General features: G+C 44.2%; 1 protein-coding gene across 1 annotated transcript; it reads right to left on the reverse strand.

Moving 5' to 3' along the window:
• Positions 1-25,860, reverse strand: LOC149282422 (uncharacterized). The gene is made up of 4 exons (XM_089498150.1): positions 25,471-25,860; positions 19,564-20,573; positions 8,436-8,612; positions 1-6 (listed from the first exon to the last, which is right to left on the reverse strand). The coding sequence occupies exons 1-4, from the start codon at positions 25,517-25,519 to the stop codon at positions 1-3; spliced, it is 1,242 nt and encodes a 413-aa protein (XP_089354276.1). The 5' UTR covers positions 25,520-25,860.
• Between the last annotated feature and the right edge of the window lie 1,796 nt (positions 25,861-27,656).

Here is a 27,656-nt window from a genome sequence, read left to right on the forward strand (position 1 = left end):
TCAGGCCTAGAAGGAGGAGGGAAATGTGGCCATGGGGAGAAGGAGGAAAGGCTTCAAAGAATACTCTCCTTTGGGGTAGGTATTGGTCTATGGCATGAAGGCAATTGCCTCCCCCCCCCACACACACACACACAAAGCAATGGCTGCCAAGGCCTTCCCTCCATCCCCCTCCTCTGACCCAGAAGGAGATCATGGAGGGACTGGTCTCTGTTGCCTGGCAGAACAACCTCACAGGGTTGTTGTTGTGATTGTGGTTGTGAGGAAAAGAGAGAGGGGCATTGGCGGGGGAGAAGGGGCTCTCCACAAAAAGAAGAAGTGAGAGGGAGGAGCTCCTTTCAGGGGTGCGTTAGAGCTTTTTGTGGGGGAAGAGGCCTGTAGCCTTGTTAAGCCAAAGGTCTTGGTTTCCAGACGCTTCACCATTTTAGTCGCCCTCCTGGTACAAATTTGATAAAGAAGACCCTCTACTTTTTCATGATGATGATGATGATTATGGTGATGATAGCCCTCTGTATCTACAGATTTCTTTACCTGTGGATTGAACCATTCAAGGCTTGAAAATATAGAAAAATAATGTACATTCCAAAAGCAATTCTTGGTTTTGCCATTTTACATAATAGACGTTGCTTTTGTTGTTATTGTTATTGTGTGTCTCCAAGTCGTTTTGAATTTATGGTGACCCTAAGGCAGGCCTATCACAGGGCTTTCCTTGGCAAATATCTTCAGAATAGCTTTCCTATTGCCTTTCCCTGAGGCTGAGAGAGTGTGACTTGCCCAAGGTCACCCAATGGTTTTCCATGGCGGAGCTGGGATTCCAAACCAGATCTCCAGAGACATAATTCAGCTATGCTCAAACCACTATGCCACACTGGCTCCTATATTATGGACACCATTTCACTGGGCCATTACATTTCATGGACTAGGCCCAACTTTCTCATCCACGGAGGTCATTTTGCAAGCTCCCTTCTCCTCCTCCATTTCCAGGCCCAGCTCCTTCTGCATGCCCTCCAACTCTCCCAGTTTGGAAGGGACATTCCCCCTGATTCATCCTCTGCCCTCCCACCTTCTCAGCTGGTTTCTTCTTTCTCCTCCTGCCATTTCTCCCTTCTCTTCAGCTCATTGCCATTGCTGCAAACTGAGTCCAAAGCGTAAAGGCAGTCTGCCCTCCAAGAAGACAGCTGAGGAGAAAGGAGAAGAGGGGCCCTTCCCAGAGGCTCAGGCAAAAGCAAACAGCTGCAGCCTCTCCTAGTTTGCTTCTCCTTCCTCAGGAAGAACCTTGCAATCTTGGTCATATTCTGAGGTTCCTTGGTCACAGACTCCCTTTGGGATTCCCTTCCAAAATATCATGGCCTCACAGAAACTCCCAAGAGAGGAGTGGAGGCCTGGTACCCGGTAGAGCCTCGAGGCATTTTTCAGATGAAGGAGGAGGAGGAGGCTTCTTTGCTTCCAGCCCCCAAGGCTGCCTCCCTACAGAAGACCCTCCAGCCCCCCATCATTGACTCCAAACTGGGGGCCTTTCACTCTCATTCATCATTATCACATAGGAACCAAATTTGGGAGCTCCTCATTGAGGCACCCATCTTTCCTTCACTGCCAGGGAAATCCAGATGAGCCCTTCTTCCGAAGCAGCCAACAGTCAAAGCCACCAGCCTTCTAGAACCCTATTCAGGCTCCAAGCCAACTGCCAGCCTTTCCCAGAATTCCATGCTCTCCCTTCCTCCCAGCGGAGGAGACCAGGAGATGGAGCAATGGGTGCAAACTCCAGGAAAAGAGACACCCCCCTCAGCATCTCCCCCCTTTTCCTCTCTTCCCATTTCATGTCCCTTCCAGGTCTCTCCCACTTTCCAGAGGGGGAACTGAATTAGTTTAATTCTTTTTACTTCTATTTTAATGTATACTTTTGTATGTTATAATTCAATGTTCTTAAACTTGTAATTTCAGTTGTGTCCTTTTATGAGGGGGAATGGGATATTATTATTATTATTATCATCAGCATCAACAACAATTATGATAATTAGTTTCTTGTTCCCAAAACCACAGAACCTTGTGAAAACTTAAAGACCAACAGAGATACAAAATGCACTGCATAAATAGTCCAGTTTGAGACTGCTTTAACTGCCCTGGCTCAATGCTAGGGAATTCTGGGAACTGTAGTTTTGCGAGACTTTTAGCCTTCTCTGTCAGAGAGCTGAGGTGCCACAATAAGCTACAATCCCCAGGATTCCCTATCACTGAGCAAAGGCAGTTAAAGCTGTTTGAAAGAGGGTTATTTCTGCCGTGTGATTTGGACCTCTGTTAGCCTTTGAGCTTCCACAAGCTTTGTGCTTCTGAAGGAAGAGACTCATCATCATCATCATCATCATTCCTCCAGTGTGTTTTGAACCAGAAATCACTCCCAGAAAGTGGGGCCAGGATTGCAGTCCTAGGAGGAGTAGGAAGGCATAGAGGAAGGGCCTGAGGAGGAGGAGGAGCAGAGAGGCCTCTGAGGATTCTTTAGGGGAAGAAGGAGAGGGAGAAGGGGCTCCTGGGGGAAAAGCCACAGGGAGGACTAGCTCCTCATAGAATCATAGAATCATAGAATCGTAGAGTTGGAAGAGACCACTGGGGCCATCCAGTCCAACCCCCTGCCATGCAGGAAATCCAAATCAAAGCATCCCTGACAGATGGCCATCCAGCCTCTATTTAAAGACCTCCAAGGAAGGAGACTCTATCACCCTCCGAGGGAGTGCATTCCACTGTCGAACAGCCCTTACTGTCAGGAAGTTCCTCCTAATGTTCAGGTGGAATCTCTTTTCCTGTAGCTTGCATCCATTGTTCCGGGTCCTGTTCTCTGGAGCAGCAGAAAACAAGCTTGCTCCCTCCTCAATATGACATCCTTTCAAATATTTAAACAGGGCTATCATATCACCTCTTAACCTTCTTTTCTCCAGGCTAAACATCCCCAGCTCCCTAAGTCGTTCCTCATAGGGCATGGTTTCCAGACCCTTCACCATTTTTGTCGCCCTCCTTTGGACACGCTCCAGTTTCTCAATGTCCTTTCTGACTTGTGGCGCCCAGAACTGGACACAATATTCTAGGTGGGGCCTGACCAAAGCAGAATACAGTGGCACTATTACTTCTCTTCATCTAGACCAAGGGTAGGCAACCTTTTTGAGCCGGGGGCCGAGTTGCTGTCCCTCAGACTACTGGGGGGCTGAAGCCAAAAAATAAATAATTAAATAATTTTGTTTTAGAAAATAATTAAATAAATAAACCGGGACAAATGTAGGACAAAATTTTCAAATGGAGGACACTTTTTTTAAAAAAATGGAGGACACGCAAAAAAATTTGCTGATTTTTTAAAAAATGTTAATATAAATGCATGTTTCGGAGGCTTCTATAAACAATTGCCCCCCTTGCCCGCCTCCTCCTGATAGGCCAAAGGCCCCACACCCTCACACGAGAGGCCAAAGGCTCCAGCGGCAATCGGCGGCAGGACCGGGCTGGGGCCGGTCCAAAGGCCTTGCCGGGCCGCATCCGGCCCGCGGGCCGCAGGTTGCCTACCCCTGATCTAGACACTATACTTCTATTGATGCAGCCTAAAATAGCATTGGCCTTTTTAGCTGCCGCATCACACTGTTCACTCATGTTCAACTTGTGGTCTACTTGGACTCCTAGATCCCTTTCACACGTAGTTTCATTCAGCCAGGTGTCACCCATCCTATATCTGTGCATTTTATTTTTCCGCCCTAAGTGCAATACCTTACATTTCTCTGTGTTGAATTTCATTTTGTTAGCTTTGGCCCAGCTTTCTAGTCTATTCAGGTCATTTTGAATCTTGATCCTGTCCTCTGGGGTATTAGCTATTCCCCCTAATTTGGTGTCATCTGCAAATTTGATAAGTATGCTCCCAATTCTGTCATCCAGGTCATTGATAAAGATGTTGAATAGCACTGGGCCCAGGACAGAGCCCTGTGGGACCCCACTGGTCACTTCTCTCCAGGATGAAAAGGAGCCATTGTTGAGCACCCTTTGGGTTCGGCCGGTCAACCAATTACAGATCCATTTAACAGTTCCTTTGTCTAGCCCACATTTTACAAGCTTGTTTGCAAGAATGTCATGGGAAACCTTGTCAAAGGCCTTACTGAAATCAAGATATACTATATCCACAGCATTCCCTTCATCTACCAAGCTGGTAATTTTGTCAAAGAAAGAGATTAGATTTGTCTGGCATGACTTGTTTCTCTGAAACCCATGTTGACTTTTTGTGATTATGGCATTGCCTTCTAGATGTTCACAGACTCTCTGTTTAATGATCTGCTCCAGAATCTTTCCTAGAACTGATGTCAGACTAACTGGACGATAATTGTTGGGATCCTCTTTTTTCCCCTTTTTGAAGATGGGGACAACGTTTGCCCTCCTCCAGTCAGCTGGGATCTCTCCTGTTCTCCAGGAGTTTTCAAATATGATTGCCAATGGCTCCGATATTACATTTGCCAGTTCTTTTAATACCCTTGGATGGAGTTCATCTGGTCCCGGAGACTTAAATTCATTTAGATTAACAAGGTGTTCCTCTACTATCTCTTTACTTATTCTGTGCTGAAATTTCCCTATTCTGTCCTCTGCTCCATTATCCTCAGGTTGAGCACCCTTTGCCTTTTCTGAGAAGACTGAGGCAAAGAAGGTGTTGAGTAATTCTGCCTTTTCTTTATCTCCTGTTAGCATTTTGCCATCTTCTCCACGTAGTGGCGCTACCGTTTCCTTCTTCTTCCTCTTGCTGCGGACATATCCAAAAAAGCCCTTTTTATTGTTCTTAACCTCTCTAGCAAGCCTGAGTTCATTCTGCGCTTTAGCTTTTCTGACTTTACCCCTACACATGCCTGCTATTTCTTTGAATTCCTTTTTCGTGATTTCCCCCTTTTTCCATTTCTTATACATGTTCCGTTTCAAACTTAGCTCGGTTGAGAGTTCCTTAGTCATCCATTCTGGTTTCTTGAGACACCTCCCGTTTTTCTTTCTCACTGGAACTGTTTGAAATTGTGCCTTCAGTATCTCCCTTTTGAGAAAGTCCCATCCGTCCTGAACTCCTTTATCTTTTAGTATTTCTGACCATGGAACCGCCCTCAATACTTCTCTAAGTTTACTGAAATCCGCTCTCCTAAAGTCTAGGATGCGTGTCTGACTCTGCCTGGCTTCTCCTTTCCACTGTATTACAAACTCCAGGAGAACATGGTCACTTCCACCTAATGATCCCACCACTTGCACCCCATTAACCAAGTCATCCTTGTTGGTTAGGATCAGATCTAAAATAGCTGACCCCCTTGTTGCCTCTTCCACCTTTTGGACCATGAAATTGTCTTCCAGGCAAGTGAGGAATTTGCTAGACCTTGAGGATTTTGCTGAGTTTGACTTCCAGCAAATATCAGGATAGTTGAAGTCGCCCATCACTACTACATCTCTCATTTCTGACTATGTGGTCATCTGTTCTAGAAAGATATCATCCAATTCCTCAGTCTGACTTAGGGGTCTGTAGTAGACTCCCACCGTAACATCCTTGTTGTTTCCCTCCCCTTTGATTCTTATCCAGATGCTCTCCACCTGGCTTCCATGATTGATGTCCAGGATCTCTTCACTGGTGTAAATATCTCTGACATATAGTGCTATTCCTCATTTCTTGTTTGGCCTATTTCTCTTAATAAGGTTATACCCCTCTATTTCCACATTCCAATCATGATACTCATCCCACCAGGTTTCAGTGATGCCTATTATATCATATTTGCTTTGTTGTACTAGGAGTTCGAGTTCATCTTGCTTATTTCCCATGCTCTGTGCATTAGTGTAGAGACATCGCAGACCATGGTTCCCTTTTATTTGCTGCCTGTGCAAGTTTTTTTGCCTCCCACTGCTGGGTCCTTGCACTGTTTGCCTTGTTTCCTCTGCGTCAGTTTGACTATTTTCGCCATCCCTTTCGCCTTCCTTAATATTGTCTCCCTTCCCCTCGGAACTCAGTTTAAAGCTCTCCTGATCAAGTTCTTGAGACTGTTGGCAAAAACATTTCTTCCAACTGGCGTGAGATGCAACCCGTCTGTTGCAAGAAGTCCCTCCTCATGGAACCGCAGCCCATGATCGAAGAATCCAAATCCTTCTCGGCGGCACCATCTGCGAAGCCAGTTGTTCACATCTGCTATTTTCCTCTCCCTTCCTGGACCATGCCCTTCAACTGGCAGAAGAGACGAGATGACAACCTGTACATCCATTCCTTTCAGCTTCCTACCAAGCGCCTCGTAATCACTTTTGATGTTCTGAATGCTGTGTCTTGCAGTATCATTAGTTCCCACGTGGACCAAAAGGAAGGGGTATTGGTCAGTAGGCTTGACCAGTCTTGTCAGCCTCTCTGTCACATCACGGATCTTTGCACCTGGAAGACAACACACCTCTCGAGACATCTTGTCAGGCCTACAAATCACTGCTTCTGTACCCCTCAGCAAGGAGTCCCCCACTACGACCACACGCCTCCTCCGAGGCTTAGCAGCGACTGTTCCCTCGGGTGGGACTCTCAGGCTCCCCTGCTCCGTCCCTGAAGTCTGTCCATGCTGCTCTTCTTCATCCTCCTTGATAAGGGAAAGAGCTTCGAATCGATTCTCTAGCTGCAAGCTCCCCGAACAATTCCTTCTTGGCTTACTTCTCTTTGTGACATTCCTCCAGCTGTCTGCCTCCTCTGTTTGGCAAGTGACCTCTTCCACCGTAGCATCTTCCTCTGCGTGGTACTCATCCAAGATGGTTAGTTCTATTGTGTCCAGGAAATCCTCTTGTTCCCTAATATGCTGAAGTGTAGCTACTCTGGACTCCAGCTGCTGCACTTTCTCCTCCAAGAGTGCTACCAACTTGCACTTGGTGCATGTGAAGTTCTTCACTTCTGTAGGCAAGAAGAGAAACATCCCACAAGAGTTGCAGGTGACTGCGGCAGATCCCTCGTTGTCCATACTGCAAAGTCTTAGTAATAAATATAACAGTCAATCTACTGGGAATACTTCTTTAAAAGTAAGTACTGGCTGCTATCTTAAACTTAAAGGGAAGGTTCTGTTTCAATATCTGATTCTACCCTGATGCCACTTGAGCAGAGTTGTTGAGTTAAAGAAAACGAGCTAGCAGACTAGCTTTATATACCAACTTCCAGAGCCTTCCAGAACAGACCGGCCAGAGAGAGGAGAAGGAGAGGAGCTGCTTGGCAGCCATTTTGAGACCGTGTGCTTGAGACCATGTGCTCGTTGCTGAAGGGGAGGAGCTTCTGTGAGTCACATCTGTGAGTCACAAGGGGGCGAAGCTAGCAGACTAGCTTTATATACTAACGGCACACGGCTCTGGAAGTTGGTATATAAAGCTAGTCTGCTAGCTCCGCCCCCTTGTGACTCACAGATGTGACTCACAGAAGCTCCTCCCCTTCAGCAACGAGCACACGGTCTCAAGCACACGGTCTCAAAATGGCTGCCAAGCAGCTCCTCTCCTTCTCCTCTCTCTGGCCGGTCTGTTCTGGAAGGCTCTGGAAGTTGGTATATAAAGCTAGTCTGCTAGCTCCGCCCCCTTGTGACTCACAGATGTGACTCACAGAAGCTCCTCCCCTTCAGCAACGAGCACACGGTCTCAAGCACACGGTCTCAAAATGGCTGCAAAGCAGCTCCTCTCCTTCTCCTCTCTCTGGCCGGTCTGTTGCAAAGAACTTTATTGAGAACGCATAGAAATCCAGTGTTTAAGCCAGAACTGCCCACTCCAATCCAAACAATATACCAAAACCCCAAAACCTAAAACTCCCCCCTCTTCCAAACCTAGCCCCCACCTCCAATTCCCACAGTCTATGCCCCACAGGAAACAAGGCCACCTTTGCCCTTCCCACAAACTAGCCCTTTCTGTCAATACCTGCCCCCAACGTTCTTCAGCCAAGATCCAACACATTGCAAAAGCTATAATTCCCATAACTATTCTAGACAGCTCTAAAAAATCCCAGACCCCCATCTACCTAACCTATACCCCAACCCACAATCCCCACCCAAATTTACAAACCAAAGTAATTATCTATACTATTAGCTATTAAAACCTTAAAATAGCAAAATACAACTTTAAAACACAAACAGACATATCAACACACAAAGCTTACAAACAAAATCACAAGGGCCTTTTCTTAGCACCACTGGATTGAAAATATATTTTTTGTATTCATTATTGAGAAAAATAATGTTAATTCACTACTGGGATTTGTGTGGCTTCTCTCCTGTGTGGACTCTCTGATGTGTCACTAGGTCTGACTTTGAAGAAGAACATTTCCCACAATGCTGGCATTTGTATGGCTTCTCTCCTGTGTGGACTCTTTGATGTGTCACTAGGTATGACTTCAAATAAAAACATTTCCCACAACGCTGGCATTTGTATGGTTTCTCTCCTGTGTGGACTCTCTGATGTCTCACTAGGATTGACTTCTGAGGAAAACATTTCCCACAACGCTGGCATTTGTATGGCTTCTCTCCTGTGTGGACTCTCTGATGTCTCACTAGGATTGACTTCTGAGGAAAACATTTCCCACAACGCTGGCATTTGTATGGCTTCTCTCCTGTGTGGACTCTCTGATGTACCACCAGGATTGACTTGTAAGCAAATTTTTCCCCACAATGCTGACATTTATGTGACTTCTTTCTTGTGTGGATTCTCTCATGACTGACAAGTGATTCTGTAAACAAGGAAAATGACAGACGAGACAATCTCAGGGTTAAGAGAGGAAGATGTTACCCCAAGATTTAGCCCCACATTCACCCCTCCCTATTTGAGATTAAATTAATAAAGTTGATGTGAGTGACCTGAGCATGACCCTGTTCTGGATACCCCCAAATCCATATAATGACTGTATCCTTACTCCTAGGAGCTACCAAAGAAGAGATTGAGGGAACTTTGATGAGAGAATCAGTGGAAGCAGATAGTCAAAGGACTGTTGAAAAAATATTCCATTAACCATTTGCAAAAATACTTTGATTGACAGGTGGCATCATATCCCGTGAGACTGCCATAGAGTCTTGAGTCAGAGCCCAAGGCATGATGCAAGCTAACTACAGAGGATGCTTCATGCTGTTTGGCTCCAGGAGATGACTCACAATCAATACAGTATACAGCTCACATGTGGATTGGTGTGCATTGGATTGTAGTTGTGTGTACAAGGGATGGTGAAGGTGATAGAAGTCAGAGAGGAGAGCTTGCAAATATTTGTATTATTTTGTGAATCAAGAGAGAGAATCTCCAAGGATTTAAATGAAACGAATTTGTTTCTGATTTATTTTTAAGTGAAAAGTGGCCAGTGTATTGCCAATATCTGGATATTTGTTTCCATACTCTGCTGTGTTATTCTTGAGCTGCATCTGGGAGCAACACCCTCAGATTGTGCTGTATATTGGCTTGTGAACACGATAGGAATTCAGAGCCAAGAAGGACTGAGAGCCAGTGTGCTAATCCTTTTTGTCTGATTTATTTGCTCCAAGCACCCATTGCATTCATTTTAGTTTCAAACCATTCTCCCCCAGGATTCTTTCTAAAATGATATAAAGTTTTTTGAACACTCGGTTTCTGACCCCAAGAAATAATTACAGTATAAATATCTGCCCTGACTGACTGTTCTTCAACGTCAGTCCAATTAAAGACAGACAGTCTGTCGGTTTACGTTGCTAAACACCTCACTACACTCGCCAGCTCCACTTGCCATTGGAGTTACTGACTTCTCTCACCATTCTGGACCCTCAACAATTGCAATCAAGATCCACCTAGGTAAAGTTTTACCATTAGCAAAGCCTCACACTATTCACCACTCCCACTTTTGTTATTAGTTCTTGTATGTGTGTGTGTGAACCCCTATATCTGTATATACGTGTATATTGCTTTTCCCCTAAATAAAACATAAAAACCTATTTCAAATGCATTTGGAGTTCTCTGTGCTTCCAGGCCTGGTATAGTTGAGCTGAATCCGAAGATTGCTCTTGCCCCAAACAAACTATATGTCTGCTTTCAGCAAAGTACCACATTCCCCTAAAAGCATAGCACTTGGGAGTGTCCTTCCCAGACTCCAGCATTTTGGGTAACAAAGGGCCTCTGGAATCAACCATGGAGCTAAGCAAAGTCAGGTTGAAAAAGAAACATTAGAGGAAAAGCAGGTTTGTGTCCCCTTTTCCTCCCTTCATAGGTATTGCTCATAATTGCTAAATGGAACCCCTAAATATGTCTGAAAACAAAGATCTGAGCCGGTTCTCAGAAGTTCTCTCAAACCAGTTCTTAAAATCTGTCAGGTTCGTGGCTGTCTCCCAATTCCCAAGGCCCCTCTCCTTTGGTGTCTCTCCAATAGCGCCTCACTAAACTACAAATTCAAATATTCTACAGGATGCTGCTATCACAATTAAACTGCACTTGAAAGGGATCTAGGACTCCTAAAGGCCAATGTGATTCTAGGCTGCATCAATACGAGTATAGTTTCTAGATCAAGGGAAGTAATAGTGTCACTCTATTCTGCTTTGGTCGGGCCTCACTTGGAATAATCCTGTGTCTGGTTCTGGGCTCCACAATTCAGTTGGAACATGGCCAGAGGAGGGCAACCAAAATGGTGAAGGATCTGGAAACCATCAAGCTCTATGAGAAGCAGCTTAGAGAGCTAGGTATGTTTACCCTGGAGAAAAGAAATTTAAGAGTGGATATGATATCCATGTTTAAATATTGGAAAGGGTTGTCGTATTGAGGATGGAGCAAGCTTGCTTTCTGCTACTACAGAAAAAAGGAGACACCACTGTGGATGCAAGCCACAGGGAAAGAGGTTCCACCTAAACATTAGGAGGAACTTTGGGACAGTAAGAGCTCTTCGACAGTGGAATATAATGCCTTAGAGTTTGGTGGAGTCCTCTTCTGTTGAGGTCTTTAAAAAGAGGCTGCATGGTGCTTGGAATATATATTCCTGCATGGCAGAAGTGGGTTGAACTGGATGACCTTTGTGGGCTATTCCAACTCTATGATTCTATAATGCTAGTGGATTCAAGTTCCTTACCCACAGAGGCCACATTCTCATAATTCTCCATCATTATATAATTGTACATAAGTCTCTGTTTCTTCGTCAACAGTTTCCATTCGTCCTCAGTGAAATATACTGCCACATCCGCAAAGGTCACCTGCAACAGAAAATAGCCTTCATCCAGAGAGTGACTAAGCAAAAGGGGAGGAAAGCACACGGTGCATCCAAATATTATTTGATCACTTCAGAATTCAGTCCAGGAAATAAACTATGCATTCTGTCAGCAAGAAAAAAAGCTACTGCCTTTGAGATCAGTTTGTCTTGAATCCTTTCAATATAATATACAATATAATTTAGGTCATGGCTGGGATATTGATGATAGATTAGGATACTGACTATCCCAACACATATAGTACATTTAGCCAGCAATGAATTATGGTGCATTTAGACATTTCTTGCCAAATTTTAGAACCAAATTTCATTATTCAAAAACTGTTCTGGGAGCACTGTGGGCTTGAGGGCCACTGGGCCCACCCCCAATTTAGATCCAGAGATGTTCTTCCATATCCCCCAACATTTCACAGATGGGAAAAGGAAGACACATGTTGACAAGCAACACCAAAAGGTGGTGAATATGGCCAAAGTTGTTTATGAGGAAGATCACACAAGCTGGGAAGGACACAGCAGTTTGCTTTTGCTTCAGCCTCCTGGGAAGGGCCATATCCTGCCTCCTTCTTTCCTCTCCTCTCCCCACTTTTGAGTTGATGGGGGGCAAACTGAATGTCATTCAGGAACTGAAGTGAGCTGAGAAGGGGAAAGTGGGTGGAGGAGAGAGCAACCGGGACATTTTTAAAAGCTCCTGTAAAAATGGGGTGACAGATGATTAACTAGGACTGTCTCTGCTAAATTGGGAGCATATGTTCCCCTCTTGCTTTCATGAACTGGCCCAGCAGTGACACAGATGAAACTAATAGTCAAGAACCTCGACTCACCAAAGAGTTCTTGCACCTCTGCATCCTCTTTCTCTTGGAGCCCAACTTCCTCCGCTTGGCCTCTGTGTCGGCCATCAGGTGGGCAGGGGGTCCTGGTGGTCTTGCACTTGGGTCACTTCCAGCAAAAGGTGCCCCAAAGCTGTGTCCAAGGGGTCCGAGATGCAGTTCCTGCGAAAGGAGACCAGAGATTCAAAAAAGGACACAAACTGGATCTCCTATAAAGAATGAATGCAAACAGATAGAACTGGTTATAGAATAAGACATGAGAAGATCCTAATGATCAGGGTTATGATCTTTCATGGTTCTTTTACAGACAATTAAGAAAGCTCTTCCTAATGGATAAAAACAATACTTTATTGGCAAATCAGACTCTGATCTAGAACAGGAAATAATGTTGAATAAAGAGAACAGCATCCTGTTTGTGACATACGCAAGTGACATATGTCTCCTTTGGGCCGATGCGGAGGTGGGTATCCCCTTCCTCCCTCTGCTTCAAACAAAGCCCCCTGGACCTATCATAGATTCACTGCAGATCCCCTACACAACAGATACTCCATGCCTTATTAGAGTGGTGAAGGATGAGGGGATGGGGAATAGGAGAGGGCCCTGGTTATGTCCCTGTAGCTAGATGTGAAATGAGTGCATCATAACTAAATAAATAAATAATCTGCTAAAACCTCCAGAGTTCTCCAGTGCTTTTCTCCATCATCAGCCCCTTACCCACGAAGGCTGCATCCACACTGCAGAAATAAGACACTTTGACACCGCTTTAAACACTCAGTGATATGGAATCCTGGGCTTTTACCTTTGGGACACTTAGCCTTCTCTGCCAGAGAGCTCTGGTGTCACAACAGACTACAAATTCCAGGATTCCATAAGATTGAAACAGAAGAATTAACTCACTTTAGAACTGGATTATTTCTGCAGTGCAGATACAGCCTGAGTTGGTTGTAAAAGGGCAGAAGCACCCAAGTCTTGTTTTTACCTTCCTAATAATGGCTTTACTTTAAAAGAAAGAAGCAGTCTGCTTATCTGTGTAATCCTTATTTTTATTGTTCTTGTTTGTTTCTATGTTTATTTGGGAATAATATGAGATGTTCTGGTCAGTTAGCTTCCTTCTTGCCTGAAAATCTCTTATAAGAAAACTGAGGAGACTTTTAAAACTTCTCAAAGAAGCCACTTTTGGCCTTTTTTGGGGGGACAAGCCTCCTCTTAGAAGCCAAAGCCCAATGTTTGTGGAGAAGAAGAATAAGGCTTGTATTACAACTCTCCTCCCCATTTCTGATCCCTTTTGAAACCCATGATCCCCAGAAGGAGCAGAGCTGTGTAATAAGAAAACCCTCTCAGAAAAGACACACAAAGAGACACGCTTCCTTCCTTTTGGCCCAAGGAGCCTGGCCTCCTTCTGACTCTGGAGCCTCAGGAGAGAAAGAGAAGCCTCTGTTCAACTGAGGCCTCAGAGAAGGTTCTGGAACATTATTCCCCACAGTCACAAGCAGAACAAAATGGCCACCAGAACACAAAATTGGATTCCATCCAATCAGGGCCAGGGATGATGGGAGGGATGGGGACTCCATCCAATCAGGGCCAAGGATGATGGGGGGACTGGGATTTCATCCAATCAGGGCCAGGGATGGAAGGAGGGACGGGATTCCAGCCAATGGCAGCCCTCAGAGTCTCCTCAGGAGCCAATCATGTGTAAAATACATATCATAAAAACATCACAAAGTATAAATTTCCTATTACAGTCATTGCAGGGCAGTTATGCTGTTATGACCGGAAGTAAATGTATACACAGTTATGGTTATATATACATGCTGATGTTGACCAGAATGTGAGATGTGTGCATCCATGTGCATTCATATGTACCTCCATATTTCTCCATGCATTTGCTTATGTTTAAATTGTACACAAGTAGATGAGTATATATAAATGTGTGTGTTTATTCTAGCCAGCTGCAACAAATCCCAATCCCCATCTACCTAACCCATACCACAACCCACAATCCCTAGCCAAATTTACAGCCCAAAGCAATTATCTTTACTATTAGCAATTAAAACCTAATCTTAACGAAATACAACCTTAAAACATAAACAGACATATGGACAGAGAAACCTTACAAGCAAAATCTCAAGGGCCTTTTCTTAGCAACACTGGATTGGAAATATAATCTTTGCATTCCTTACTGACAAAAATAATGCTAGTTCACTACTGGGGTTTTTGTGGCTTCTCTCCTGTCTGGACTCTCTGATGTGTCAATAATAATAATAATAATAATAATAATAATAATAATAATAATTGTTATTTATAACCCACTTTTCCAAAAATAGATCAAAGCGGGGTACAGCAAAGGAAAAAAATGTAGCACAATATGCAATATAAAAGCACACAGTATAAAAACATCATAAAATAACCCAATACTTTAAAACACTATAAAATCTACAACAAGCGTTAAAACCAATGAAGACAAACTTGCATATCAGGGGAGAACAGCATGTAATCAGGGCACATGGGCCAAAGCCTGTCGGAAGAGAAAGGTCTTTAATTCCTTCCTAGAAAGATCAAGGGACGTGAAGGAGCTTGACTTCATAAAAAAACATTCCCCACAATGCTGAGATTTGTATGGCTTCTCTCCCGTGTGACTCTCTGATGTCTAACTAGGACTGACTTTGATAATATTAGATGTACTTATATATTCTTCTATATATTATACTTATACAGTCTGCCCTTCTTAAACATGGATTTTTTATACACGGACGCAAGCATCCACGGCCAGAAAAAGTTCCACAACAGTATACATTTAAATTATCAAACCTTGATTTTCCAGGTTTTATTACGCACTCCATTTTGCTCTCTCATTATAGTCAATGGGACTTGAGCATCCCCGTATTTTGTTATACAATGGGGATCTTGGAACCAAATCCCAGCCTACAACAAGGGTCCACTCTGTGTGTGTGTATGTGTGTGTATATATATTATCATCATATACAATCCATATATCTATATCTATATCTATATTTCATGTTAAAACCCATCAATAGTTTTTCCAGCAAGCCTGGAGTTTTTGGCGCATGCGCAAAAGCCTCCTACAGCGCCATCTGCTGTCCAGCAAAAAGTTTGCGTGGGAAGGCCCTGTGGCGAATAGAGCCTCAAGCTGACCAATGAAAAGGCAGCTAGAGCTCAGCCAATCAGGTGCTGGCTGAGAAGAGGGGAACACCAACCGGAGGCTGTCAGTTGGAGAACAGTCCAGTTGGGACTTTGGACTCTGAGGGGAAGGCTCTAGCCAAGGCAGTGTGAGGGCTTGGGTTGTTAGCAGTCCTCCTGAGGGACTGGAAACGGGGTTTTCCTTGAGTCCAAAGGGAAGGACTTGGGTTGCAAACAGACTCTAGGAAAGAGAGGGATGGGTTGTGTATCTTAACTGTGACAATAGCCTATGGGGCTTGGGCCCTAGAAGGGAATTTGGTATGTGCCTCACACATATTTTGGTGGCAGTGGTGGAGTAACAAAAGTCCCAAGCACCGGCCACAATAGAAAGGTTGCCCTCACAGGCCCAAACTCCTGAGGTGAGTTTTGGGGCCTTAGGCTGGGAGTATGGGTAGTGTGCTTTGCTTTACTCTGCCCAGAGACAATGACCAGAGGGTGGAATCGCTGGACAGATGTGGAGGTCCAGTACCTCTATCACTGTCTGGAGAGGAATGTGGACCTGGACCTCATAATCTACTCAAAGATTGCCAGAAAGATGAGGAGAAGGGGTTTGAGAGGTCACAGAAGCAGGTGGCCTCCAAGGTGAAGGTGATGAGGATGGCCTTCTATCGAATCTCCCCGGAAACAAGTTCCTACTACCCTTTACCTCAATCGGGGCAATCTACCCCCTGAACTTGATCTGATCATGCCCGGGGCTGAGTTCATATTTGCCGGCAGCAGGGAAGAGCCGGTTGTTTCCAAAAAGAAAGGGTCAATAGTCCGCTTTCAGAAAAGCCGCGCTAAGGGGGATTTGCCCTGGATCTCTTGTGCAAGCCCCTGATGGAGTCGTGTTAAAATCGGCGTGAGTGTGAACTTCCAACTTTTAAACCGGTTTGGGAAGCAGGGTAAAATGTAGTCTGAATGGCCCCTACATTTAAGGGTGAAGGGAGCAAGAAACAACAAGCAAAGTCTCAACACTTCCTTTGACCATTGCAGCATTGGAGCATGTTGCCACCCTCGAACTGTCAATCGCTCACCTGCAGCAAAGCCAGGAGTAGCACAGAATGTGGCTATACAACTCAGTGTGTGGCGCTCCCCACAACAACGATGTGGGCCTTCCTTTTTTTACTTTCAAAAATGTTTATTACACTGAGATATTCCCATGATAGTATTTAAATTACCAAATATCGACCAAATAGTAACTATTAATTTAACAGAATGGTATCACCCGTTTCTTCAAATGTTTTAAGACAACTCTGTTCCATTTCTAAATATTCTTTTGGTTTCCCTCTTAGTAAGGCAGATACTATATCCATATTTCTAGCTTCATGTATCATAATAATAATAATAATAATAATAATGTTTTATTTATAGACCGCTATTCCGCAATGATCATAGCGGTGTACTGTAAAAATTGCAATACAATACAAAAAATTGCAAGGCCTCTCTCCCCCTCAAGATGGTGGTTGGGGGGAGGGCTCTTAGTCTTGCCAGGCCAGGCCTCATCTCTCCCCCTCAAGATGGTGGTCGGGGGGAGGGCTCTTAGTCTTGCCAGGCCAGGCCTCGTCTCTCCCCCTCAAGATGGTGGTCGGGAGGAGGGCTCTTAGTCTTGCCAGGCCAGGCCTCGTCTCTCCCCCTCAAGATGGTGGTCGGGGGGAGGGCTCTTAGTCTTGCCAGGCCAGGCCTCGTCTCTCCCCCTCAAGATGGTGGTCGGGGGGAGGGCTCTTAATCAACCAATCTTCTATAGAAGGATTAATTGCAGATTTCCAAACTTGAACAAATAAGATCTTTGCACATGAGACCATATATAAAACAATTATATTGTATTTTACTGACTTTATGTTGTGTGTCATGTTTAGTAAAGATCACTTTGGTTCAAAGGGAATATTTATATCCAGAATGTTTTGGATGGTTCCATGAATCCTTTGCCAGAATCCTTTAGCTTTAATGCATGTCCACCAATATGAAAGAAGCTTCCCTCGGGTTCCCCCCATTTCCAGCACTTAGTATTACCAGTTTTGTATATCTAGTGGGTTTTTTGGGATGTTAGATACCACCTGTATAACATTTTGATATCATTTCCTTTATAGTTTTGGCACAGAGTGAATTTATTTGTTCCTTTCCATGATTTTTCCCATTCCTCTATAGTTATAGTTTTATCTATATCATGTGCCCATCTTACCATGCTGTGTTTAATAATGTCATCTTCTAGATCTCTTTCTTTTAATAGTTTATAATATTTCAATATGTGTTTACCTTTTTTGTCCATCATAATTTTATCTATTTCATTGTTATCCATCGTTAACCCAGGAGCTTTATTGTCTGCCTTAAAACGATTGTTTAATTGGTTGTATAAAAACCAATCCTTCATGTTTCCTTTTTCATTAAGTTCTTCCATAGATTTCGTATTGTATTTTCCTTCTGGTGTTTTATTTATTAAATCTCCATATCTTAGCCATGGAGTATCTTTGTCCTTTGTTCTATTGTAATAGTCCTCTTGCAATTACACTCAAAACTGATGTCTCATTTTATACCATACTTTAAGCAATGACCTTCTTATAACATGATGGTTAAAAGTATTATTATCTTTTGGTTTTGTATACCACATATATGCATGTATACCAAGATTCAGGTTAGCTTTTTCTATATTCAATAAAGTCTTGTTTTCTAATTTGAATAATTCTTCTAGTCATTTGAGACAAGCTGCATAATAATACAGCTTAAAGTTTGGTAAGTTACATCCCCCCTTGAAGCAAAGATCATTTACTAAGGCAACCATAACAGTTTCGACTCCGTATCCCATCCTGAAGCCAGTTTGAAATGGGTCCAGATAATCCATCTCATCCAAGACCACTTGGAGATGAAGAGCAACTATCCTCAAAATTATGTTGGTTAGAAATTGAAGACGGGAGACCGGTCTGTAATTGTTCATGTCCAAGGGATCTAGGGAGGGCTTTTCCATAAACGGCCGTAACACTGCTTCTTTTAAGCATGATGGAAAATAGCCCTAACTAAGAGATGTATCTATGATATATTTCAGGTGATATAAAAAGGGCAAGGGTCGGGAGGGCAAGTTCTCCTCTTCACACTTACAAGGAGCTTGTCCACACCCTCAATACTCAGATTCAAATTGATCCAGTATGATCTTTCTCATGGACACCTCACTTACAGCCTCCGCAATAATGCTGACGTCCAATTTGGCTCTTATCTGAGAGACATTATCTGTGAAATAGTCATTTAAAGCATCAATGTGAGCTGTGGAAGGCTCTAATAATGGGTTCCAGGAGGAAGGTGCCTGAAACAGGTCCCAAATCCCCCCCCCCCCCCCCCCAACATCAGCAGTCCCTTTATGCTTCTCTTCCTTTGGCACTTTCATTCCTTTCAGATGCCCCAAAGACCTCGTCTCAGCATGCGCAGGGATCGTAAGGCCTTTGCTGCTGCTGCTGCTTATTCCACTGGCGGCCTTTGGAAGAAGGGAAGGACTATGGCCTTTTTTCCTTCCTTCCGGAATGGAGCCCAAGCTGCGGAGCTAGACTCAGGAGGGAAAGGCTGGGAAGGCTCTGCTTTGTACATATAGCTCTGTCTCTCTGAGTATATATGTGTGTTTGCCTCTGTTTTTAAGGCTGGGAATGGAGCTGAGGGCTGAGGAGAGAAGAAAGGGTACATTTTGTGCAAATGCAGAATTTCTGTACATCAATGAGTCCAGTGTGTTGAAACAACAAAAACTTTATTTCAAACACATAATCAGAAATTCAGTGTTTAAGTCAGAGCTGCCCTCCCCAAAGCAAACATTAAAACCCCAAAACCTAAAACATCACACTCGTCCAAACCTGGCCCCCACCTCCAATTCCCACAGTCTATGTCCCACAGATAACAAGGCCCCCTTTGCATTCCCACAAACTAGCCCTTTCTGTTAATACCTGTCCCCAACTTTCTTCAGCCAACATCAAACAAATTCCAAATGCTATCATTCCCATAACTATTCTAACCAGCTATAGCCAATCCCACCCCTCTGTTTAACTAACCTATTCCACCACCATGATCCCCACTCAAATTTATAAACGAAAGCAATAATCTATAATAAAGGCAAATAAAACCTCAAAATAACAAAATATAATTGAAAAACATAAACAGGCATATGGACACACAAACCTAACACAGGAAATCACAAGGGCTTTTTCTTATCACCACAAGATTTAAAATATACGCTTTGTTTTGCTTCTTGATGAATATAATGTTAGTTCATTTCTGGAATTTGTGTGGCTTCTCTCCTGTGTGGACTCTCTGATGTCTCACTAGGTGTGACTTCGAAGAAAAACATTTCCCACAATGCTGGCATTTGTGTGGCCTCTCTCCTGAGTGGACTCTCTGATGTATCACTAGGACTGACTTTGAAGAAAAACATTTCCCACAATCCTGGCATTTGTTTGGGTTCTCTCCTGTGTGGACTCTCTGATGTGCCAATAGGTATGACTTGGAATAAAAACATTTCCCACAATCCTGGCATTTGTATGGCTTCTCTCCTGTGTGGACTCTCTGATGTGCCAATAGGTATGACTTGGAAGAAAAACATTTCCCACAATGCTGGCATTTGTTTGGGTTCTCTCCTGTGTGGGCTCTCTGATGTGCCAATAGGTATGACTTTGAAGAAAAACATTTCCCACAATCCTGGCATTTGTTTGGGTTCTCTCCTGTGTGGACTCTCTGATGTTCCAATAGGTATGACTTGGAAGAAAAACATTTCCCACAATCCTGGCATTTGTATGGCTTCTCTCCTGTGTGGACTCTCTGATGTCTCACTAGGTGTGACTTCAAAGAAAAACATTTCCCACAATCCTGGCATTTGTATGGCTTCTCTCCTGTGTGGACTCTCTGATGTGCCAATAGGTATGACTTGGAAGAAAAACATTTCCCACAATCCTGGCATTTGTTTGGGTTCTCTCCTGTGTGGGCTCTCTGATGTGCCAATAGGTATGACTTGGAAGAAAAACATTTCCCACAATGCTGGCATTTGTTTGGGTTCTCTCCTGTGTGGGCTCTCTGATGTGCCAATAGGTATGACTTGGAAGAAAAACATTTCCCACAATGCTGGCATTTGTATGGCTTCTCTCCTGTGTGGGCTCTCTGATGTGCCAATAGGTATGACTTGGAAGAAAAACATTTCCCACAATGCTGGCATTTGTATGGCTTCTCTCCTGTGTGGACTCTCTGATGTGCCAATAGGTATGACTTGGAAGAAAAACATTTCCAACAACGCTGGCATTTGTATGGCTTCTCTCCTGTGTGGACTCTCTGATGTGCCAATAGGTGTGACTTCCGAGAAAAACATTTCCCACAATGCTGGCATTTGTATGGCTTCTCTCCTGTGTGGACTCTCTCGTGGCTGACAAATTCTTCTGTAAAGGAGGACAATGACAGACAAGACTGAATCTCAGTGTTAAGAGAGGAAAGTGTTGCCCCAAGATTTAGCCCCACGTTCATCCCTCCCTATTTGAGATTAAATTAATAATGTTGGTGTGAGTGACCTGAGCATGACCCTGTTCTGGATGCCCCAAATCCATATAATGACTGTATCCTTACTCAGAGCTACCAAAGAAGAAATTGAAGGGGAACTGTCATGAGAAAATCAGTAGAAGCAGATAGTCAGACAGTTGAAAAATATTCCAATAAATATATGTAAAAATACTTTGATTGAAAAGTGGCATCATTTCCTGTGAGGCTGCCATAGAGTGTTGAGTCAGAGCACATGGCATGATGCAAGCTAACTGCAGAGGATGCTTCATGCTGTTTAGCTCCAGGAGATGACTCACAACCAATACAGTATACAGCTCACATGTGGATTGATGTGGGTTGGAGTTGTGTGTACAAGAGATTGTGAAGTTGATGGAAGTCAGAGAGGAGAGCTGGTACATATTTGTTTTCTATTGCAAGTCAAGCTAAAGAACCTCCAAGGACTTGGAGGAAATCAACTGTGGCTGTGAGTTATTTTTATGTGTGGAAAGTGGTTAATGCATTGCCAATGCCTATATCTAGAGATTTGCTACTGTACTCTGCTATGTTATTATTGAACTCTGGGAGTGTTGCCTTCAGACTGTGCTATACATTGGCTTTGAATGGGACCAGAATTCAGAGCCAAGAAGGACCTGAGAGCCAGTGTGATAATCCTTTTTGGCTGAAGTATTTCCACCAAGCACCCATTTAATTTAATTCAGTTTCAGACAACTCTTTCCCCACCCAGGAAACATCCTAAAGCAATTTAAACCTTTTTGAATGCTCAGTTTCTGCCCCCAAGCAACAATTTCAGTATAAATATCAGCCCCAACTGGCTGTTCTTCAGCATCAGTCCAGTTGCAGACTTACACTCCGTTGGTTTACATTGCTAAACACCTCACTACACTCACCAGCCTCACTTGCTATAGCAGTTACTGACTTCTCTCCCCATTCTGGACCCACAGCAATTGGAATCAAGATCCATGTAGGTAATGTATTACCATTAGCAAAGCCTTACACTATTCACCACTCCCACCTTTGTTACCTAGTTCTTGCATGTGGTGCGTGAACACCTATATGTGTATATGTGTGTGTGCGTGCATGTATTTTGCTTTCCCCCTAAATAAAACACAAAAGCCTATTTGAAACGCCTCTGGAGTTCTGTGTGCTTCTGGGCCTGGTATAGTTGGGATGAATCCCGAGGTCACTGTTGCCTCAATCTCTCCTTTGAGCTAAGTATGAAATTCCCCTAAAAGCATAGCACTTGGAAGTATCCTCCCCAGACTCCAGCATTTCGAGTGACAAAGGGCCTCTGGAATCAACCACAGAGCTAAGAAAGCTCAGGTTGGAAAAGAAACATGAGAGGAAAAGGAATTTTTGTGTTGCTCTTTCCTCTCTTCATAGACATTGCTCATAATTGCTAAATGGAACCCTTAATATGTATGAAAACAAGGGCCTGATTTCAAGTTCATTTCCTAAATTCAGTGTTCTACATGGGGCTACCTTTGTACCAAGTTTGGAAGCTTCAGTGAGTTGAAAACGTGGCACCAAATTGGTCACCTGAACATCTAGGTCAGACCATATAACACCAGTATCCCTACATTGGCTGCCAATTAGCTTCCGGGCGCAATACCAAGCGTTGCTTATTACCTTTAAAGCCCTACATGGCTTGGGCCTGAGCTACTTGAGGGAAGGCCTCTCCCTACACCATCCACCCCTCACTCTCAGAACATCTGGGAAGAATCTATTAGATTACCCAAAGGTCAGGCTAAGAACAACTTCTCACAGAGCATACACAGCCATAGCCCCCAAGTTATGGAGCAACTTGCCGGAGGAGATCCATCTTAACACCACCTTGGATGCTTTCAAGAAAGGACTTAAGACGGATCCCTTCCGACAGGCTTACTCACCCGACCTCTTGTAAAGAACTTAAGGAAAAATCCCACTTCTGATCACAACTGTGCATTTTAAATGATGTTTTTATTTGTCCCAAACTGAGTTTTAAGCATTTTATTTTTTTACTGTGTGTAAATTGGATGCTATTGTTGTTTTGTGGCTATTTTACGGTTGTAATACCACCTCACTCCATTGAGAGAGGCGGGTAAATACAAATAAAACTTATTATTATTATCAGTATAATCTGTGAGGTTGGTGGCTGCCTCCCAATCCTCATGGCCCCTCTCCTGGTCCTTCCCAGAGGTCCCTTTCTCTCCTCACAGAGCTAGGCGATCCTGGCTTTGCTCCTGCCTCCCCTTCCTGGCTCCCATAGGCCTAGAATCATAGAGATGGAAGAGACTGCAAGGGCTATCCAGTCCAACCACATTCTGCCATGTAGGAATCAAAGCATCCCTGACAGATGGCCATCCAGCCTCTGTTTGAAGATCTCTAAGAAAGGAGACTCCACCTAAATCTCAGAGGGAGTTTGTTCCATTGTCGAACAGACCTTACTGTCAGGAAGTTCCTTCTAATGTTGAAGTGGAATCTCTTTTACTGCAGTTTGCATCCGTTGTTCAGTGTTCTAGTCTCTGGAGCAGCAGAAAACAAGCTTGACATTACTTCAAATATTTAAACAGGGCTATCATATAACCTCTTAACCTTCTCTTCTCCAGGCTAAACATCCCTAGTTACCCAAGTCGTTCCTCATAGTTTCCAAATCCTGCACCATTTTAGTCGCCCTCCTTTGGACATGCTCCAGTTTCTCCACATCCTTTTTGAATTGTGGTGCCCAGAACTCGACACAATATTCCAGGTGAGGCCTGACCAAAGCAGAATACCATGGCACTATTACTTCCCTTGATCCTGACACTATACTTCTATTGATGCAACCTAAAATCGCATTGGCCTTGTTAGCTGCCACATCACACTGTTGACGCATGTTCAACTTGTGGTTTACTTGGACTCCTAGATCCCTTTCACATGTAGTTTCATTCAGCCAGGTGTCCCCCATCTTATATCTGTGCATTTCATCTCCCTCTTAAGCCTGATCCCCTTCCCTTTCTCCCTCCGCTCTCCAACCTTTCTTCTTGCCCATCTGCACTGCTTCAGTATTTCACCTTCACCATCTCTTTCCTGCCTTTCTGTTTTTCACATTTGCTCTTTCTCTCTATCACAGACACACACCAACAGAGTGTGATGCATAAAAGGGACACTTTGAGGCTCATTTGTTGAGAAAGGCAGGATAATCCATATGCAAATTACTCATTGGGAAAGGCAAAGCAAGGGGGCTGGGTCCTGGACTTCTGTTTTGGTGAGGATCAAGCATCAGGAAGCAGTATTAAGACATCTCTAAGACAGGGATGGGCTACTGTTGGGGATTGGGGGTGTCACATTGGCCCCCTGGGGATCTCAGGGGCAACCACACATTGTATTGCCTTAAAATAGGAATAAAGTTTTGTGCCTCAGTATCCCATTGCATCCCTTTTGGGAAGTGAAGCAGAACCTCAAAAAGCTGGAAGAGGGCCAAAAAAGGAAACATACTCAGAGATGTGCTACCATTTCAATGAGAAATGCATTACTAGTAATCTCCATGCTGTCTTCCTACAAAATCCTAGCATTGGTGAGATATCTGGGGGCGGGACTTAGTTTCAGAATTTAAAAGTCCTTTGCTTCCACCAAAAGGTTTATTGAGAAACTCAGGCAGAAGGATCCATTAATAAGTCTAAGCTGTCTCTGAAGTGTCTAAAACTTTTCCCTCCGTCGTTAACTACCTTCACACTCCTCCCTTTTCCTCCCCTTCAGCCCCTAACCAGCCTGGCTGCCAAGGTACCGCTTGCCTTCTTCTTTCACCGTTCACATACGACTCTCCCCCCTGTAGAATGTCTTCCACCCAAAACTCACAAACCAGTCAGCTAAGAGCCTCCACAACTGCTTCCTTTCCCCAAGCCATTCTAGGCCCCATTATACTTACCAACTACTTAAAACTACTAGCATTTAAACTACTAACAATCCCCCCTAAACCCTAACACCATTCTGGATGAACCACAGAACCTGCTTCTGACAATTGGCAGTTTACAATACAGTATTTAGAATCCTTATAAAGTGGAGAGCAATAGTGCCTCACTAAACTACTAATTCAAATATTCTACAGGATGTTGCTATCACAATTAAACTACGCTTCAAAGGGATCTAGGACTCCTAGTAGACCACAAGTTGAACTTGGACCAACAGTGTGATGCGGCAGCTAAAAAGGCCAATGTGATTCTAGGTTGCATCAATACGAGTATAGTTTCTAGATCAAGGTAAGTAGTAGTGAAGCTCTATTCAGCTTTGGTCAGGGTTTACTTGGAATAATCCTGTGTCCAGTTCTGGCCTCCGAAATTCAAAAAGGATGTTGACAGGTTGGAACATGCCCAGAGGAGGGCAACCAAAATGGTGAAGGATCTGGAAACCATCAAGCCCTATGAGGAGCGGCTTAGAGAGCTGGGTATGTTTACCCTGGAGAAAAGAAAATTAACAGCGGATATGATATCCATGTTTAAATGTTTGAAAGGGTTGTATTGAGGATGGAGCAAGCTTGCTTTTTGCTGCTACAGAGAAAAAGAGACACCACAATGGATGCAAACGACAGAGAAAGAGGTTCCACCTAAACATTAGGAGGAACTTTGGGACAGTAAGAGCTCTTCGACAGTGGAATATACTTCCTTAGAGTTTGGTGGAGTTCTCTTCTTTGGAGGTCTTTAAACCAAGGCTGGATGGTGCTTGGAATGTGTATTCCTGCATGGCAGAAATGGACTGAACTGGATGGCCCTTGTTGTCTATTCGAACTCTGTGATTCTATAATGCTAATGGATTCTGGTTCCTTACCCACAGAGGCCACATTCTGATAATTCTCCATCATTATATAATTGTACATAAGTCTCTGCTTCTTCGTCAACAGTTTCCATTCATCCTCAGTGAAATATACAGCCACATCCGCAAAGGTCACCTGCAACAGAAAATAGCCCTCATCCAGAGAGTGACTAAGCTAAAGGGGAGGAAAGCACACGGTGCATCCAAATAGTATTTGATCACTTTAGAATTCAGTCCAGGAAATAAACTTTAAATTCTGTCAGCAAAATAAAAGCTACTGCCTTTGAGATCCAGTTTGTCTCGAATCTTTTTAATATTAATACACAATATAATTTAGACCATGGCTGGGATATTGATGATAGATTGGGATACTGACTATCCCAACACATACAGTACATTTACCCGACAATGAATTATGGTGCATTTAGACATTTCTTGACATATTTCAGAAGCAAACATCATTTTTAATAACAGTTCTGGGGAGCACTCTGGGCTTGAGGGCCATTGGGCCCACCCCATATTAAGATCCAGAGATGTTCTCCCATAGCCCCCAATATTTCACAGATTGTAAAAGCAAGACACATGTGGACAAGCAACCCAGAAGGCAGTAAAGATGGCCAAAGTTGTTTATGAGGAAGATCACACAAGCTAGGAAGGGCACAGCAGTTTGCCTTTGCATCAGCCTCCTGGGAAGGGCCATATCCTGCCTCCTTCTTTCGTCTCCTCTCCCCACTTTTGAGTTGGTGAGGTGCAAACTCAATTGCACTCAGGAACTGAAGAGAGCTGAGAACGGGAAAATTGGTAGGAGGAGAGGGCAACCGGGAAATTTTTAAAAGCCCCTGAAGTAGTGGGGTGACACAGAATTAAGCAGGACTTTCTCTGCCAAACTGGGACAGTATCGTATCTGCTTCCTTTCATAAACTGGCCCAGCAATGACACAGATGAAGCTAATAGGATATTGACTCACCAAAGAGCTGTTGTACCTCGGCATCCTCTTTCTGTTGGAGCCCAACTCCCTCCACCTGGCCTCTGTGTCAGCCATCAGGTGGGCAGGGGGTCCTGGTGGCCCTGCACTTGGTCACTTACAGCAAGAGAGGCCCCAAAGCCAGGTCCAAGGGGTCCAAGATGAAGTTCCTGAGAAAAGAGACCAGGGTTAGGATTGGCTTGGCAAGAAACACTGCAGCACTCAAAGACACAGAGAACAGCATCCTGCTGGTGACATACGCAGGTGACATATGCCTCCTTTGGGTCAATGCAGAGGTGGGCATCCCCTTCCTCCCATCTGGACCTAGCACAGATTCACTGCAGCTCTCATACACAACAGATACTCCATGCCTTCTTAGAGTGATGGGGGATTAAGGGATGAGGAATTGAAGAGGGCCCTGTTAATGTCCCATAGCTAGATGTGAAATGAGTGGCCATGGAGGGCAGAAGGTGACAATGCCTAGGAAGCTCCTCTGAGTCCCAGCCCTAGGAATGAGTGGCAGGAGTTAGTCCAGGGGGTTGAGGGGGCCTCCTTTCGCAAAGGGGGAGGCAAGGACCGGTGGGACCCTCCCCAGCTAGGGCCCAAAGGGAGGGTCTCTTTCCCCACCTCTCTCTCCCAGCCCCCAAAGCCCAGCCTCCCCACTGGCCCTGAGTCCCCTGCCTCCCTTTCCTTAGAACCTCACAGGCCCCTCCCTCCCTCCCTCCCTCCCTTCCTTCCCCCCAAAATGGAGGGTCAGAGGCACAAAGGGACACACAGTCCTCTTTTTGGCCCAAGGAACCTGGCCTCCTTCTCGCTCTGGAGCCTCAGAGAGAGAAAGAGGAACCTCTGTTCTATTGGGGCATGTGGAAAGACGCACTGTGTCCACCACAACCACCTGCAGAGTTGAACCACATCGACAGGACGCCAGGGAGAAGGAATCTGTGGAGATGTCTGCAAAGGTATTCTGGTCAAGAAGGAAATATTCCTTCACCATTGCAAACGGCCTTCAGCTCCAGGCTTGAGAAATAACTACAGAACAAGCCTTCACTCTTCATGAGGACTTTAATCTTCGTTTGCAATATTTACAATATATATATATACATAGTGTATTGGACAACTGTCTCTAATACACACTATTTCCACCAACCAACAATAATAACACAACCTGTGACGCAGCCACAGTAATACCTTCCACAGAGAGGCAGTTGCTCTCACACACCAACTGTCTCACTCTGTC

Source organism: Sceloporus occidentalis, unplaced genomic scaffold (genome assembly GCF_023333645.1).
Source record: "Sceloporus occidentalis isolate IW3139 unplaced genomic scaffold, rSceOcc1.0.p SCAF_114, whole genome shotgun sequence".
NCBI lineage: Eukaryota > Metazoa > Chordata > Lepidosauria > Squamata > Phrynosomatidae > Sceloporus > Sceloporus occidentalis.

Bases quoted from the DNA above. Each gene is read 5' to 3' on its own strand.
- LOC149282422 (XM_089498150.1), bottom strand. From the start codon at position 25,519: ATGTACAATTATATAATGATGGAGAATTATCAGAATGTGGCCTCTGTG. The intron at 20,574-25,470 runs GTAAGGAACCAG...CCTCCTTTACAG, and splicing joins TCAGAATGTGGCCTCTGTGG to AAGAATTTGTCAGCCACGAG. The intron at 8,613-19,563 runs GTCCTAGTGATA...TTTGCTTACAAG, and splicing joins AATGTTTTTCTTCAAAGTCA to TCAATCCTGGTGGTACATCA.